Raw genomic sequence first — 18,714 nt, 5'->3', positions numbered from 1 at the left:
AACATTTTAATACAGGTGTTTCAACTATGCTTTTTTCAAAAATATGTTTTTGGAAGTTTTCTATTTCTCACATCATCATAGTTATCCCCAGTATCCCTCTTCCAGAGAGCCATCCTATATAAACAAATGGTATTTTTTTACAGGTAAGGCCTTTTTATGGTCTTTATTGTCCTTCAGCTACAGAAACAGTATCAAGCAAACATGATTTTACAAGGTCCTGTGATTATTTTTTTTAAGAAAATGAGATTCGATAACTTCACTTAAATTTTTTTTTTTGGTGAGGCAATTGGGGTTAAGTGACTTACCCAGGATCACACAGCTAGTAAGTGTTAAGTGTCTGAGGCTGGATTTGAACTCAGGTCCTCCTGAATCCAGGGCTGGTGCTCTATCCACTGCACCACCTAGCTGCCCCACTTCACTTAATTTTAAAAGTACTTTGATCAGTCTAGTACAATCTTCAAGTGCAAGAAAAATAGCAGCAGAGTAATAATGATGAGCTAACGTTTGATGTAACAAAATGGTACCTACTGCATCTAAACTGAACTAAAATTTTTTCTAATATTCATCTCAAGTTCTTAAACTGTTCTTGTTATGCAACTAAAATACAAACATGTAAATATTACCACCTTATGCCCCATTAACATGTTTTCTATCATCACTAAACCCTTCTTCAAAAATTCAGTGTATTAGTTTCACTCTATAGATTGTGATGTTTAAAATCTAATGTGTGGGGGCAGCTAGGTGGCGCAGTGGATAGAGCACAGGCCCTGGAGTCAGGAGGACCTGAATTCAAATCTGACCTCAGACACTTAACACTTACTAGCTGTGTGACCTTGGAAAGTCACTTAACCCCAATTGCCTCACCAAAAAAAAAACACCCAGAAAACAAAAAACAAAACTCTAATGTGTGATTGCCTTATCTGCCCCCCCCCATGTGTGTGGGTGTATGTATGTGTGTATGTAAGAACTAGCTAAGTTTATTGATAAATTCAGCAACAATTTAGGCTTTTAAGCATTTATTAAAGTATATTAGGGGTTAGCAAAGAGAGAGACAGAGAGAGAAAGCCGCCTTTACCTAGCTATCCACGCTTCCAAAGAGAACACGTGAAGTTCTGAAAGTTAGGTGATCTGTCTACTCTGCCTGACCCTGCCACCATATGCCTGTTCCTGAAGGAAAAAGAGCCATCCTCAGTCCATTGAAGGGGAAGCTTCCTGATGGATAGAAGAGGGGCGGTTCCCACACACAGCTCCAAGCTAATTGGCTGGTCCCTTGATTGACATGACTTACAGGCGGTCTATGAATACACGTAACTACTGGATGCCAGGCAGCTTCCAGATGCTAGTCACAGGCTTTCTTTTCAGGGGGGCATCGCCCTGGTTCTCACAATGTCTTTTTCAGCTGGGGGTGGCACCCTGGTTCTCACAAGATTTACTCAATCTTAAAAGACTATTTGTATTTATAATTTTAATTTCTTGCTTAGACAGCAGATTGACTTTCTATTTGGTAGCCCAGCTGTGTATATACTAATTTAATTTTTACTTCTAAATATATTTTTCTACATTTTATAAGCCCTGAGTTATTATATAAGCTGCTGATGAATGTATATTCTATGTTTATGACTTACTCTATACATTCTAAATTTCATATAGATGATTTACAAATGCCAGTAAAAAATGAACATTATAACTAATCTTATAGTTCATAGCAGACTCTATTTAAACATATTCATAGTTAGAAAAGTAGCAAATCCAGAAAAATAAAACATTGAGTCTGAATACTGTATTTTTATTTGCGCCAGTTTTCAATTAACATTATATATCTAGGGAGATGAAGGAATTAAATTTGGGATAATAAAGTTCTCTTGAATTGGAAAAATAGAATTCTACCTTCATAAGTTTGTATAAATTAACCCAGGTTCTTTCTTTTACTGTTGTGAGGCCAACTGTACACTTTCACTTCTAGTACAATAATAAGGTACTAGGGGGGCAGCTAGGTGGTGCAATGGATAAGGCACTAGCCTTGGATTCAGGAGGACCTGAGTTCAAACCCAGCCTCAGACACTTACTAGCTGTGTGATCCTGGGCAAGTCACTTAAACCCCATTGCCCTGCAAAAAAAAACAAAAACCCAAAACTAAAAAACAAATAATAAACAATAATAAGGTACTTAAATAATACTATGAATAGTTTTATTTAAGAATATTTTGATAATTTCTTATATTAAAAGCACTGGTATACTATTTCCATTTAGCCACAAGATAATAGCAACAGCAAAAATATTGACAATGCAGTTTGTAGTTCAATTCTGCGGTCTTATGGTACAGGTTCAATCAGATGTGGTATCCCCAAAATATAAGCTAGCTGTGTGTAAGCCAGATCTACTCTTCTGCAACACTGTACAAGTAACAGTATATTTACACGTCTTCCTTAACTTCATCAGATGTGTTGAGGATTGTGCCACTATGGCTGCAGTCCATTAGTTGACACTATTCTGATTATAATCCACACCACCCAATGTAGCAACTCTACATTATTTCATGATGTTGTGTGCTTTGTCAGCATTGAAGCCAATCTTACCCTTGTGGGGCTAATATTCTTTCATGATGGCCAAGGAGTATTTTATTTTATTTTATTTTTTTGAGGTGGGGCAATGAGGGTTAAGTGACTTGCCCAAGGTCACACAGCTAGTAAGTATCAAGTGTCTGAGGCTAGATTTTAATTCAGGTCCTCCGGAATCCAGGGCTGGTGCTTTATAAACTCTAACACCTAGCTGCCGCCAAGTAGTATTTTATAAAGAAGAAAAACAATCAGCACAACTAATAAATATGCTGAAAAAGTCCAAAAACATGTGCTATGTGTAACACCTATGGTCTTTCCATTGCCACAAAGATGTAGGCTGCAGGTTTCTCCTTGTTATTCTGCATTGAAATCCTGCTTGGTCTTTATAATTTTGTTACATTCATTTATGATTTCTTTGGGTGTGGTTATTGTTTCCATTTATACTCTTGTAGTTACTGCATATACTATTTTCTTGGCTCTGCTTACTTAACTCTGCATCAGTTTATAAGATCATTCCATGATTCTCTGTGTTCATATACATTTCTTATAGTACAGTAATATTCCATTACATTCATGTACCACATTTTATTTAGCCATTCCCCAATCTATGGACATCTGATTTATTTCTAATTCTTTGCTATCACTAAGAGTGCTGCTATATTTTGGTATATATGGGCACATTCTTTTTTTTTTTTTAATGGGGCTTTACCTACTGCACCACCTACCTGCTCCAGGCACATTCTTCTTATCAGTAGCTTGGTATAAACCCGACAATAATCTCTTATCAAAAGGTATGGACATCTTAGTCACTTTATTTGCATGATTCCAAATTGCTTTTTTGTTTTGTTTTTGGTGGGGCAATGAGGGTTAAGTGACTTGCCCAGGGTCACTGGGCTACAAAATGTCAAGTGTCTGAGGCCGGATTTGAACTCAGGTACTCATGAATCCAGGACCAGTGCCTTATCCACTGTACCACCTAGCTGCCCCCCAAATTGCTTTTCAAAATGATTGTACCATTTCACAGCTCCACCAACAATGCATTACTGTGCCTGTCTTTCCACAACCCCTCCAACATTTACTATTGCCCTTTATCATCTTTGTCAATTTTTAAGGTGTGAGATAAAACCTCAGGGTTGCTTTGGTTTGTGTTTCTCTTATATTAGTGATTTAGAGCATTCTTTCAAGTGGTTGTGAATACTTTGTAATTCTTCTGAGAAGTTTGTTCATATCCTTTGATCACTTATCTATTGGGGAATGGCTATCAGTTTTATGTATAGTCTTTTCCTTTTTTTTTTTTTTGGCAGGGCGGTGAGGGTTAAGTGACTTGCCCAGGGTCACACAGCTAGTGTCAAGTGTCTGAGGATGGATTTGAACTCAGGTACTCCTGAATCCAGGGCCAGTGCTTTATCCACTGCGCCACCTAGCAGCCCCGTTATGTATAGTCTTAATTGTTTCTATATCTTTGATACCAAAACTTTATCAGAGAAATTTGATACAAAGATTTTTTTTTCCTGTTTGACTATATCCTTTCCAATGCCAGGTATGTTAATTTTGCCTGTGCAGAAGTGTTTCAGATTCATGCAATCGATATCTATTTTATCTTTTGTAATTGTCTCTGTCCCATATTTGGTTATGAATACAACTCCTACTCATAGCTGTGAGAGGTATATAATCTGCTTCTTTTCTGATTTTTATAGCATGATTTTTAATTTTTTTTTAATGTATAAGGTATTTTATTTTTTCCGTTACATGTAAAGATAGTTCTCAACTTTTGTTTATACAAGTTTTACAATTTCAGATTTTTCTCCCTCCCTCCCCTCCCTCCCCCCTCCCCTAGACAGCAGGTAATCTGATATAGGTTATATCTATATATCTCTATAGATATAGATATAGATATATACACACACATATATATACACATAATAACATTAATCCTATTTCTGCATTAATCCTGTTACAAGAGAAAAAATCAGAGCAGTGATGCAAAACCTCAAAATAGAAAAAAAAACCCAGCACCCAAAACAAAAGAAATAATATGGTTCAATCAGCATCTATACTCCACAGTTCTTTCTTTTTTTTTTTTCTTGGATTTGGAGATCCTCTTCTATCATGAGTTCCCTGGAACTCTTCTGTACCACTGCATTGGTGAGAAGAATATAGTCCATCACAGTAGGTCAACACTCAATGTTGATGATACTGTGTACAATGTTCTTCTGGTTCTGCTCATCTCACTCATCATCAGCTCACGTAAGACCCTCCAGGTTTCTCTGAACTCCTCCTGCTCATCATTTCTTACAGCACAATAGTATTCCATTGTATTCATATACCACAACTTGTCCAGCCATTCCCCAATTGATGGGCACCCCCTCAACTTCCAATTCCTTGCTACCACGTAAAGAGCAGCTATAAATATTTTTGTACATGTGGGTCCCTTTCCCCCTTCCATGATCTCTTTGGGCAAAAGACCTAAAAGTAGAATTTCTGGGTCAAAGGGTATATAGCATGATTTTTAATTTCAAGATTGTGTATCCATTTAGAATGCATTATGCTTAGCAACACTTTCAATCTCTCCCAGCATCTAGAAGGGTGCTCTGCACTCAGTAGGTCCATAAGTGTTTGCAGGATTGGAAAAAATGAAAAAGATGGGATCTGGCTAAAAGAAACAACAAGGTCAATGGAACCTAACACCTAATACCAAGAATGACTCTGGAGGTAGGATCAGTGCACAGAAGACATTGAGAAAAGCTTGTCCTTAAAGGGAAATTGTCTGGAAATGCTAATTGTATTTTACATGGTAGTAGTAATAATTTACCTTTTAGCTGCCTCTTTCCTTCCTCTTATAACAGGGGCCTTAGACATGACCTTAGGGATGGCCACATAGTCCTTACTGGCCCAAGCCCCAGCAGACATAATGCCCTCCTGCTTCCCTCAACATCAGGTTTGCCATAAAAGAGATGTTAGAGATGTTTGTTGAACTGCCAAATTCCATCTCAAACTGGCCTTTTTGGACCCTTTGAGACTGATTTGTATGGCTTTCCTAATACTGCTATTTATCCCTTATGTGAGTATACTACTTTGCTTTTACTAAACACTGTCACATATATTATTTTAAATATATTTTAATAATATTTTATTTCTTACATTACCATAGTATCCCACATACCCCTTTCTTTTTCCCCTTCCTGAAAACCATCTCATATGACAATATGTTTTGGGAGAGAGGGAGAAAAAGTCAGCACTGCTGATTGATCCATTGAAAAAGTCCAAAAACCTGTGCAGTATATAACATCTATGGACCTCCCACCTCCACAAAGGGGTGGGTCGGGAGTATTTTCTTGTATCTCTTCATTCTGAGCCTTATTGACCTTTATAATGTTCTTACATTTACTTTTGATTGGGGGGAGGGTGCTGTTCATTCCATTTACCTTGTTGCAGTTATTGTGTAGATTGTTTCCTTGACTCTGCTTATATCACTCATCATCAGTTTATATACATGCTTCTCTATTTATCACATACATTATTTCTTATTGCACAATAGAATTCCATTATATTCATATACCACAATTTGTTTAGATATTCCCCAATTGATGGGCATCTGCTTTTGTTTCTAATAATTAGCTGTCACCAAAAGGGTTACTATAAATATTTTGGAGCAGATAGGAATTTTTTTCTTAACGATAACTTCTTTGTGATATAAGACTAGTAATGGAGTCTAGTTCAAAGGACATGGGCATTTTATTCACTTTATTTGCCTAATTCAAAATTTATTTACAAAGTGGCTATACCATTTACAATTCCACCAACAATGTATTAGTGTCTCTATTTTTGTACAATCTGTCCAATATTAACTATTACCATTTTTTTGTTGTTTTTGCCAATTTGCAGGTCGTGAAGTGAAACCTCAGGGTTGTTTTCATCTGCATTTCTCTTATTATTAGTGATCTGGAGCATTTTTTCATGTGATTGTATCATATATGTTATTATCTCATTTGATCATCATAAGTAATCCAGAGAGGTAAGCGGTCATCTTATAGGTGAGGATGCTCAGGGAGAATCACAGCTTCCTAGACCTATAACTGCAATCAGAGGTACATAGTATCATAGATTTAGAGTTGGAAAGGATCTTAAAGGTCACCCCCCTCATTTTACTAAGGAGGAATCAGAGGACTAAAGTGGTGAAGTGACTTGTCCTTGTCCATACTAGGTACTATGGTAGGTGCCAGAGACTAGATTTAAACTTAAGTCCTGGGACTCCAAGTTCAAGGTTCCTTATACTTCCCTGGGCTTCTTGGTTCACCGATTTTGCCTATGGTCAATGTAGCTAGCAAGTAGAAGAGTTAGAACACATAATCAGGTCTTCTGACCCTAAGCCCACTGTTCTGTCCACTGAACCAAGTTGTTAGCTGACGTCTTAAGAATAGAGTGAGACTAAAGACATTTCCAACTATTTCTCTCCCATTGCCTAAGACTAAAGGCTCAACAGAAAACTTCCTGTCATATAGAACCTCTTTGTCTTGGTAAATAAAAAAAGAAAGACAAAAGTAGTTTTGCCTCTTGGAAAAGGAGGAAAGAAAATTTTATCCTTCTTGGATCCGTAAGACAATGACCAGTTTCTGGCCATCAAGAAGCAAGTTGTATAAGATTGCTTTGAACTCAGTAAGTCCTATGCTTTGTTTGGTTATTTCCCTAAGATTGTGAACCCCAAAGGAGACCATTCTCCTTTCACACTCTATAAGCAGAATCATCCATTTCAGTAGTAAAAGGCTTTTTTTTAATGGTAATCTATTTATATAACCAATTTTACTGTATTTGAGGAAAAGAATCTGCTGCTTCCTTGTTCAATTAATGATATGTTCATTTTGAAAGAAAATGTCCTTTTGAATCTCTTGAGCCTCAGCTCCATCTTTTCCCTTTCTTATATGCTTGAGACATTTTTTTTAGTTCCAGATGTAAAACTGGGCAGCAGTTGTTTTTTTTTTTATTCAAACTAACCAGGATATTGGCAAAGGTGTAATTTCCTGGACGGACTTGAAAGGGGGTTTGGTTCCATCAGCTTAATCACTTCATGTAATGCCAAAGGCTGAGCTTAACCCTATGGCCATTAAACCAAATGCATTCTTCTATGCTTGTTAATTCTGCTCATTAGGCCTTTAATGTGGGCAGAGCCTTTAAGCGCCATGGTGTCAGATCCATAGTTATAAGAATGGTTTCACAGGATTCTGCTGCTATCTTGGTGATTTTGTTGGTACAGCATGGCTTCCTGACTTGATCCTGGGTCATCCCTGATATTAGTTTAGAAGAAACAAATTGGAGACATGAGAGGAGTGAAAGAAAACTGCACTTTCTCAATAGTCACATTATAAGTAATGTCTATTGAGGTCTACATACCAGAACCCAGAATCAGAAAGCAGGACTGCTAATTAACATGAGGAGGAGGAGTACGGACTGGCTAAAGTGTTGAAATCTTGGGGTTGGGATGGAAAAGAAATAAGACACTTCAGGCAAGAACAAAATTGATAAGACTCTACTTCAATTGGAGAACCAATGCCAGCACCACTTTGGCTGTTTCTTAGCTTATTTCCTTTTTTGTAATAAAAATAGCTCATGTTAATCTAGTGCTTTATAGCTTACAAAGGGAATTCCACATGGCATCCCCGGATGGTGGTACAAAGACCATTTCCATTTTACAAAAGTGAATGAGGCTCAGAGAGGTTAAAAACTGATCTGTAGTCACATAGCTCCAAATGATAGGACCCAGATTTTCTGGTATTCTAAACTCAGTCTTTACTTGTGAACCACCTGTTTTGTGGATTGTGCACCCACATGCATCCTTTCTGAATCTCTTCTCTTTCTGCCATTAGACCACATCTGATCCCACGAAATAAAAAGAGCTGACATTTCTATAGCTGTTAAAAATTTGCAAGGCACTTGATGTATATTATCCCATTTGAGATGCTCCCAGATTCCCCCTCACCTCATCCCACCCACTCAGCCAGAAACAGAAGTGAGTTTTCAAAAAGCTTTCATAGCAATTAAGGTAAAGCAGATTAAAATTTTTTTTTAGAGTTTGCAAAGAATATAGACACATCAAGTTAGAGAGCACTCTGATACACTATCTACCCTTGTATCCTAGCCTAAGATAGCCCTAATTTGGTCCAAGAATGGCCAGCCTTTCTTTCACCTGAACGTGCTCTCCTGCAGTTTCCTGGCAACTGGTATGGATGCCACATGGTCAGTCAATTAATAAACATTTATTAAGTGCCTACTGTGTGCCAGGCACTTTGCTAAGTGCTCAGGCTACCATCTTGCCTACTGAAAGCTATGGCAACCATTTTCTCTTGGTTACAGCTGAAAACCAATTTCTATTAAATCTCATGCCAGTCTTGGACCCTTCTGCAATTGTCTGGAATCAGTGCTCCTGGGCCACATTAGAATGGTTCTACCCATTTCTCCAGAATGATAGATACAACAAAGATTTGTTCCTATTTAACCACTTCCCTTCTTATCCTAGGTGCATTAATTTATGCCTTTTTATGTCTTTTTAAAAATATCTATGTCATTTCCCAATGATTGCTCCCCCCAATCAATAGAACTGTTCATTGTTAAAAAAATACATTTAAAACAAAACAAATAACCCCTTTGGGTATGTCTAACAGTATATGGCTCATTCTGGACATATAGGCTGCTACCTGTCTGCCAAAAGGCAAGAAGAAGGGAAGGGAGGGAAGGAGAAACTTTTGGAACTTGAAATCTTACAAAAATGAATGTTGAAAACTATCTTTACATGTAATTGGAAAAAATAAAATAAAACACTATTAAAAAAAACTAAAAAAGAAAAACAAAAGGCAAGAAGAATGCATGACTCTCAGTCCTCTGAAACCATAATTGGGTCCTGTCTTCTTCCACTTTTCTTTCCTCTAACCCATTTGGGGAAGATAAGAAATATATATAATATCTTCACCTATAACATGAGAAAGTCCAACCAGATGATCTCTAAGCTCTCTTACAGCTTTGAAAGTCTAAAAAAAAAAAGTCATGAGTTTCAATTAAAACACAATTTTTGACTAAAAAATGGTAGTGTGGTTATCTGTCTGTCTATAAAATACTGCATGTGTCTAAAAGCGAAAAATAGTAGATGAAATGAATTATTGCTCTTGGTTAATTTCCTCCCCAAGAATACTATTACTTCCCACTTTTCCCATACATTTTCTCATTTGGACCCCAAAACAATTTTGTGAGTCAGGTCATGCAGATATTATTATTATCCTGCTGGGCTAGATCAGGGCTTCTTAAACTTTTTCCACTCAGGACCCCTTTTTGCCCAAGAAATTTTTATGCATCCCTGGGTATATAGATATATAAAATATAAACTTCACTGTTGCCAAATTTTTCTTTTTCTTTTTTTTTTTTGTTGCCCAATTTTTCACAACCCCCATATTAAGTTATGTGACCTCATATGGGATCATGACCCATAGTTTAGGAAGCTTTGGTCTAGATAAGGAAACTGAGGCTTGAAGAGATGAAATGACTTGCCCAGGTCACATGGTTAGAAAAAGCCAGAACTGAGATGTGGACCTGGTTCTCCTGACTCCCAAAGCAGGGTTCATACCATACTGCCTCTCATTCATCTTAGATGAATGTCCTTTAGACAAGATAGCCTGGAATGCTGGTGAGCTACAAGGGGAAAGAACTTTCAGGGGCAGAACTTGGTATCACACAAGAAGGAAGGAGAGATGCTGGAGTGCTTCCCATTCAGGGGTTCAGGCATGAGCTAGTAGCCTGGAGAGAAAGAGTTAACAATAAAAGATCAGTTAATGTAGAAAAATTTGCATGAACAAATCTTATGTCTATTTCAGTAAGTGGGATTAATTCAATTCATCCCCAAAGTGCCTTTCTAGAAGTCATGCATCCTCCTTATTTATTTGAAGTAGTATCTAGCATGAATCTGTAGGATTATGGTACATTGGGGCTTGTTGAAGGCTGGAGATAGTTTTTTTAAGATTGATTTTTCTCAATTATCAAAGATGTATTGTTTTCTCTTTTACATCCTTCCCCCAGAAAGAAAGAAAGAAAAAGAAAGAAAAGGAGAGAGAGAGAGAGAGAGAGAGAGAGAGAGAGAGAGAGAGAGAGAGAGGAAGAAGGAAGGAAGGAGAAATAAAGGAAGGAAGGAAAGAAGGAAGAAAGAAAAGCCTTATCAAAAATACATAGGGGCTATGTATTTTATCCACTGCGGCTAGGTGGCGCAGTGGATAAAGCACAGGCCCTGGATTCAGGAGTACCTGAGTTCAAATCCGGTCTCAGACACTTGATACTTACTAGCTGTGTGACCCTGGGCAAGTCACTTAACCCCGATTGCCCCACCAAAAAAAAAATACATAGTCAGGCAAAACAAATTTGAAAAATGTATATCTAAATTTGTACCTTGTATTCATTCCCTGTCTTTCAGCAGGTGGGTAACATTCTTTACCATTTGTTAGAGGTGAGTTTTTCAGGAATAATAAGTAGCTACAATAGCTAGCATTTATGTAGTGCTTTAAGCTTTGCAAAGTGCCTTACAAATACTATCTCATTTTATCCTCATAACAATGCTGTAAGGTAATAATAATAGCTAACATTATATAGTGTTTACCATGTGTCAGGTACTGTGCTAAGTGCATGTGCTAAGTGCATTACAATTATTGTCTCATTTGATTCTCACAACAACCCTGTGAAGTTGATGATATTAGAGACATGGGGAGATTAAGTAACTTGTGCAGGGTCATACAGGTAGTCGGTGTTTGAGACTGGATTTAAATTTAGATCTTCCTGAGTCCAGGCCTAGGATTCTATCCACTGAATCACCTAGCTGATTAGGTGGGACTGTAGGGTATAAGGTAATCCCCTAGAAAACAAGGACTTAATGACCCAATTCATAGGTTATTCAGGTCTGAGACCTCTCTTTCTTCTCTTTTTTGAGTGTTTTTCACTACTCCCTGTGCCTTCAGCAGAGGTCAAACAAGGGCAATGGGAGAATGAAAAAGTCAAAGTCTGTTGGGCCTTCACCCTAATCTACCATTAAAGAAACTGAGAGGAAAGGAAGCAAGGAGCTCAACAAAGACTGGAAAAGAGGCAGGAGGAGGGACAAAAGATTCACTGCCCAGCCAGAATGCTCTTCTGTGTAAATTAAACGAGCCTTTGTTGTTAAGGGGAGGGGAGGAGTGGCATGGTCCGATCTGTGCTTTAGGGAAATGACTTTGTCACCTGTGGGGTTCCTGGACTGGAGGAGGGAGAGACAAGATAGGAAGGCCAGGTTATTGCAGTAGCCCAGGTAAGAGGTACTTAGGGCCAGAATTCAGGCAATGGCCATGTGAGTGGAGAGAGGAGACACTTACAAGAGATGCAATAGGGGTTGACTAAGCAAGTCTTGGCACCCAATTGTAAGGTAAGAATGAAGAGTTGGGGAAAGACCCTGAGCCTATAAACCCAGGTGACAAGAATGATGATGCCCTTGACAGAAACAGGGAAGGTAGGAAGAAAGGAGGGTTTCAGGGAAAAGATAATGAGTTCTGTTTTGGATAAATGGAGGTTGAGATATCCATGGGACTTCCACTTGGAAATGACCTACATGAGGTTGATGGTGCGATACTAGAGCTTAGGAGAGAAGCTAGGGCTAGATAATCAAGGTGCTCTGAAAATCTTAGTGCCTAATTAAGCTATTAAAACTATAATTATTCTATGTCACATATTCTATATTAATTGTTATATTAAAGCTTTAATAGGTTAATTTGGCACTAAGATTTTTGGGACATCCTGTATTTCCATGGTGGTCACCTGTAGATATTGATAAGAATCCCTGGCACCTGATGATAGAGGTAAGAAAAAGGCCCAGGAGTTAGGGGACATGTCATAGATAACAGAGCGTTTTTATTTAGCACTTCCTATGTTCCAGGCACCGTGCTAAGTTTTGAGGATACAAAAATAAGAAAACAAAACAACCTCTCTTCCCAAGAAGCTTACATTCTAATAGGGAAAATGGAACATAAAGAGATGCTGGGAAGTAGGGGTGATGGGAAGGAAGGAGAGTACTAATGAGGGGCCTCAAGCAACAGGGTGGAGGTAGAGCAGGTCCCAGTGGGCCTGAAAGCAGTATGCCTGGGCCTTCTTGGAGTCATCCCCCAGGGACAAGGCGGTCAGTGTGTAGGTGGAGCAAACTAGAGAGTGAGCCAAGAATGAGCTGAATCAGATGAGGTCATGGATGATGGTGACCAAGCAAAAAGGACTGAGGAGTAGACAGAGAATGAAGAGAGCTCATTCATTAGTCATGAAAACTCGGAATGGAGAGAGGATCCAGTAGGTGGTCAACAGTGTCAGATGTTACCAAGAAACATTCAAAAAAGTTGGGATCACTTTTGAGCTGGCCAGGCCGGGGAAGCTACTTTGGAAGAGGTAAACCTGAGTTGGGTCTTGAAGGAGGTGAAAGATGTCAAAGACAGAGATCTGAAGGGAGAGTCTAACCTAGGCATGGTAGACGCCATGTGCAAATACTTGGAGGTGGGAGAGGACGAAATGGACAAGGAGGACAACAAGTAGCCCAATTTTTCTAGAACAGGTTGCCCTTAGCCTTAAATGGACTCCTTGGGTAGTCTGGTGAAACCTCTGGATTTATTCTTTTTTTTTTTTTTTTTGTGGGGCAATGGGGGTTAAGTGACTTGCTCAGGGTCACACAGCTAGTAAGTGTCAAGTGTCTGAGGCCGGATTTGAACTCAGGTCCTCCTGAATCCAGGGCTGGTGCTTTATCCACTGCACCACCTAGCCGCCCCCTTATTCTTTTAATAATAATGTTTTTAAATACATAAGCTCTCTGTTGAGTGGCAAGTAAGGGCTGATGGTGACATCCCAGTGAGGATAGAAGAGCTTTGTTTTTAGCTAGTCCAAAAGCTGGGCTAAACACTATTTCCTCTTTAGACAGTTTCCATTCTTCAGCCTTCTACCCAAGGACCCAGCCAGCAGCATGCAACATGCTTTTTTCCTGCCTAAACAGCTTCAGACCAGGGGGATTGAGAGTGTTGAAAGGTCTGAGCTCAATTTCAGGCTGATTCCTTGGTGGATGGGGTCTTAAGCCACCAGCACCATTTCCTGATTGAATAGAGGATATAAGGGACAAGGGACTATAAAATGAGAAAAGAAATTAGGTGAGGAATGGCTTTGGGATCACTCTACCCACACCCTTTCCTCCTTTCTTAGATTCCCCTTAGGACCATCTACTAAACTCTTCCCTAGTCCTTAAACACTGGGAAGACTCCAGATGACTTATTAGGCCTTTCTCTACTGCCCACAGAACTTCTCAGTATAGAATGTGGAGAAGTGGAAAGAGATTGGGGTTCTATTCCTATCTCAGCCACAAACTTGTTGTGTGACCTTGGGCAAGTCACTTCACCCTATCTTCAGAGGTGGGGAGGGGGAAGGGTGTGAATCTGACCACTGCTGCTGAAGCCCATCACCATGGAAAGGCTCCAGGGAGGAAGGGCAATAGGAAAGGAAGGAAACTGGATATTCATTCAGGACTACGGGAAATGGAAGATGAGCCCTTATTTCATTTACAGAGAAAACGCTGAGTTCACACAAATGGCTATTCCTGCAAACACAAAAATTAAAATTCCCTAATGAACCCCCAAGTGGGCTTCAACATTATAATCAGTGCAATATTCACATTTCAATAGCATGGAACTGAAAGGAAACCGTTCAGATGAAATCAGCATTCTTTGGGGATGGAGATTTGTCTCTACCTCACCCACCCACCCCAATTATCACTCTAATTTATTAAAAAAAAGGCTGATTATGTCATAGCCCATGAGTCAGCTTCCCCAAACATCTGGATGAGAATGAATAACTGGGACTTCTGTTTCTCCCCCATCCTGGCTCCATCGGCCATTGGCAGCACCCAAGAAGGATTACTTAAAAGGCAAAGTGGGGGACTTCTCAGGGCCACACAGTTAATAAACAGCTGAGTCAGGACAAGGGCCCAGGCTTCCTTCCCAGCACCAGCTTAAGACTCTTTCTAGTCTACCCCGAACATTACCTGGTGCATCTGAAAGCCAAAATGATATTCAGTTCCTCTTTTGGGAGGCACCTGGATTTTTCTTTTTGAAACCCATGTCATATGATTCATCCGCAGATAATGATAAAGAAAAATTCCTTATATTTATATCAGAATTGTCCTTTCAGAGTATGGTTACATTATCCCCTTTGGGCCTCCCAACAATCCTGCAGGGGAGCTTGGACAAGGATAAAGAAACTGAGGCTATAGTTAGTTTATTCATATGAACTCATATTCATGTAAACACAAATCAAGGACTAGAAGGGACCTGAGAAGCCATCTAGTCCCTAACTTTTGTGTGTGTGTGTGTGTGGGGGGGGCAAATGAGGGTTAAGTGACTTGCCCAGGGTCACACAGCTAGTAAGTGTCAAGTGTCTGAGGCCAGATTTGAACTCAGGTCTTTCTGAATCCAGAGCTGGTGCTCTATCCACTGTGCCACCTAGCTGCCCTAGTCCCTAACTTCTTAAACTGTGGGTCACGATTCCATAGGGGGTCATGTAACTGAATGTGGGGGTCGTGAAAAATCTGGCAACAGTAAAAGGTTATGTATGCCTATTTTATATGCCTGTGTACATGGGGTTGCATTAAAAATTTCTCTGGTGAAAAGGGATCATAAGTGGAAAAAGTTTAAGGAGCCCTGATCTAGTCCAACCCCTTCTTTTTACCATTTAGGAAACTGAGTCCCAAAAGGTTAACTAATCTACCCAAGGCAACACAGATAGTAAGCAGCTGAGTCTGAATTTCAAGGCCCTCTGCCTCAAAAGCCAGAGTTCCACTGTATAATATTGCCTCCCTGTAGTAATTCATTTTAGCATTGATTATTCTTGTGCCGTATGCAAGGCAGTATGGTAGGAGCTGGAGATAGAAAGTCGTACCTGCCTTCAATGAGTTTATTTTCTACTGAGGGGATACAGATAAATACACAAATATGACTAATACAAGGGAGGGAGGAAGAAATCAAACAAAAGTCCCTAGGTAAATTAGACAGGCAGAATCAGGGCAGGCTTCAGAGAGCAGCATCTGACCTGAGCCTTAAATAAAAAAGTTTCTGGAACGCAGAGATGACTTCCAGCCCAGTGAACTTCCCATCATGCCCTCCAAACATCTGGCAGAGCAACTGAGGGCTAGAACTAGACCCAGTTTACAATATGGAAAAGGAAGAAAGGAGACAGTGAAAGGTGGGCGTAGTGGGGTAACAATGTCTAGAATCTTATCTAGATCTGGCCCCAAGACTTGCTGATGACCTCAAAGAGGCTTGGCCTTTGGATTTCCATGGGGCATTCTTGTCTCCAGGCAGCCTGCATGATCCTGCTGCTTCCCTCCACAAACTTCTCTCCTCCATTTTTGTCTTGATCACAGTCCCCAGCATATGTCACTGAAGTCAGCCAAGACCTGATCCACCAAACGGAGGAGAAACTTGAACTGAGACCCTGCAAAGAACTCTTTTCTCACTGTGCAAAGTAAGTACTCCCTGTTAGCCCCTCTCCCGCCAACTTTGCCACCTCCTCCCAACTCCATTAGGTGCACCTCTGTTAAGTAGCCAGGGAAACCAAAGATCACCAGCAACTTTCAGATAAAAAGCCTGGTACAGGACTATGCTCATGGGCAAGAGAATAGAGTGAATGGAGAGATGGGGAGGGAAATTCTGTGTCCGGAGATGAGATGAGGTTTAGGTAGCTTCAGATAGGCCATGTAGAGTGAGTGTCAAGATCGCTCCTTGGCTATGAATAGGAAGAAGTCTTTCGATGCCATTCCGTAGGGGTGCACACTCAGGCACTTGATGTCTCAGGTATTTACCAGTGTGTCCCAGCCAAGCAAGCCAGCTGTAGACTCCACACTATGTGAAAAGAGATACAAAGGTGGAAAGTCCAAAGAAAACATCTCTGTTTCAAAGCGAATAAAAATTAAGTGGCTCCACGGTCCATTTCGACAGAGGAATGTGCAAAGTTTGCTCTGCCTGGTTTTTCCAGAAAACCTTCAATGGGATGGAGTTTCTCTTTCCCCTCCCCGTCCCCCCAGCCTCCTCTGGTCCCAAGTACTTCAAAAGCCCTCCGCCTTTCGCTGGAGAAGGGGCTCTTTCTTTGCATTATTCCATCTCTTTGTCTGCTGAGAAGCATGTTGCCTTAGAGAGGGCAGCTCTACCAGGCTGCTCCCCAGATGGAGCCAAAGACGAATTTTGCATTCCAAACACTGAACTCCCTTGCTTGATGCCAGGTGTTCATAAACCGTGTGTGTGTGTGTGTGTGTGTGTGTGTTTGCACACGCGCACCCATACCCAAGTGCTCACTCATGAGCACACGTATGCACATATTCCCTCAAACCCCCCCAAAGACAGGATTGTCCTAGATGGGTTCGTGCCCTCAGTCTGAGCACATTTTGTCCTGTCTCAGATGATGTAATGGGATTTGAGGAGACAGGCCTTGATGTCATTCTCCATTCTGGCTCCCACCCCAGATGTCTGTGCATCCAGCTACTCTCCACCCTGGTGGGACTGCAGCTTGTCAAAGGTCTCCTGCTACCTTGCTCCACCATTCCCCTCTCCCTTCCTCTGTGCACAGTGTTAGGAAGCCCTAATGTAAAAGGGAGAGGCAGCTAGGTGTCTCAGTGGATAGAGCACTGGGTCTGGAGTAGGGAGACCTGAATTCAAATCCAGCCTCAGATACTTGCTAACTGTGTGACCCTGGACAAGTTACTTAGTCTCTGTTTGTCTCAATCCAATGGAGAAGGAAATGGCAAATCACTCCAGTATCTTTGCCAAGAAACCCCCTTGATAGTATTGGCGTGCAATGGTCTACAGGGTCATGAAGAGTCAGACATGATTGAATGACTGAACAACAACAGGGTCCCCAGACAACGACAACAGCCTCTAGTCTAAGTAGAGAGAACTTTGTGGCTACTCAGAGATGTGGTTATTGTAGGAGGAGAGGGAGAAAAAAAAACCTGCAGCTGTTTTCAGTGTCATGATCTGAGAGCTTTGCCCATCCAATTGAGTTAGTTGGCCATCCCTGCTGTGTATATCCAGATTAAGTGTGTGGAAGTAGTTGGGTGGCCAAGGGTCAAAGTTTTGTCTGGGCTTTTAAAAGATTGGGCAATAGGGGTGGTTAGGTGGCACGGTGGATAAAGCACCAGCCCTGTAGTCAAGAGGACCTGAATTCAAATCCGGCCTCAGACACTTGACACTAGACTAGCTGTGTGATCCTGGACAAGTCACTTAACCTTCATTGCCCTGCAAAAGAAAAAAGAAAAGATTGGGCAATGAAAGGGGGGAAGGCTTCTATGAAATGAAATCAATCTAGTCCTCAGGCAGGTAAGGGCAGTGGTCATTGCAACATAGCCACATGGAGGCTGTGTGTAATGAGGGTGATGTGAACTTATTGGTAGCATTTCTAAAATATACCATTGGAAAAACATCTACATACTGTTCCATAGTGTCTTAACTCTCTCTCTCTCTCTCTCTCTCCTCTCTTTCTCCTCTTCCCTTCCCTTCCCTTCCCTTCCCTTCCCTTCCCTTCCCTTCCCTTCCCTTCCCTTCCCTTCCCTTCCCTTCCCTTCCCTTCCCTTCCCTTCCCTTCCCTTCCCTTCCCTTCCCTTCCTCTCTCTCTCTCTCCCCCCTTTCTTCCCTCCCTTTTCTCTCCACATATGTGTATGTGTGTATATGTGTATACATATATAATATACATATATACACATGTATGCATACATATACACATGTGCATATATTTATGTATATCCACACATTTTACCCTCCCTCTGCTTCAGCCAAGGTGAGCTATGATAGCTTTGGATGTCTGGGGCCCTAGGAAGAGATGGGCTAGTGGTAAAAAGCTAACTTGGGACTAGAGGTGAGGGCAGAGGGAGGATAGTAATGGAAGCCTTGGACAAGCTGAAGCCTCACCAGGGTTAAGAGCAACTGGATGCCTATAGAGGAGTGGAGGGGAAACCAGAATGGAGAATGACATCAGGGCCCATTTCCCTAATCTCCATTACGTCATCCAGGGCAGGACAAAATGTACTCAGAGGCCTCCAGCGTGTTTGAAACAATCCTGCCTTTGGAGAGAGAGAGAGAGAGAGAGAGAGAGA

The 18,714-nt window shown here is 40.6% G+C and overlaps 1 protein-coding gene and 1 pseudogene across 1 annotated transcript in view; one reads left to right on the top strand and one right to left on the bottom strand.

Annotated features, from left to right (window-relative positions):
• GRK5 (G protein-coupled receptor kinase 5) overlaps positions 1–18,714 on the top strand; it is a 335,798-nt gene that overhangs the window by 258,796 nt on the left and 58,288 nt on the right. The window contains exon 5 of the mRNA XM_043985213.1: positions 15,994–16,094. Within this exon, the coding sequence (XP_043841148.1) occupies positions 15,994–16,094 (101 nt within the window). The remainder of the gene's footprint in view (positions 1–15,993; positions 16,095–18,714) is intronic.
• Positions 2,215–2,601, bottom strand: LOC122741464 (annotated as a pseudogene).

The sequence above is a fragment of the Dromiciops gliroides genome, chromosome 2 (genome assembly GCF_019393635.1).
Source record: "Dromiciops gliroides isolate mDroGli1 chromosome 2, mDroGli1.pri, whole genome shotgun sequence".
Taxonomy (NCBI): domain Eukaryota; kingdom Metazoa; phylum Chordata; class Mammalia; order Microbiotheria; family Microbiotheriidae; genus Dromiciops; species Dromiciops gliroides.
The sequence above is the reverse complement of the archived record's forward strand: the minus strand, read 5'-3'. Positions and strand labels throughout refer to the sequence as shown.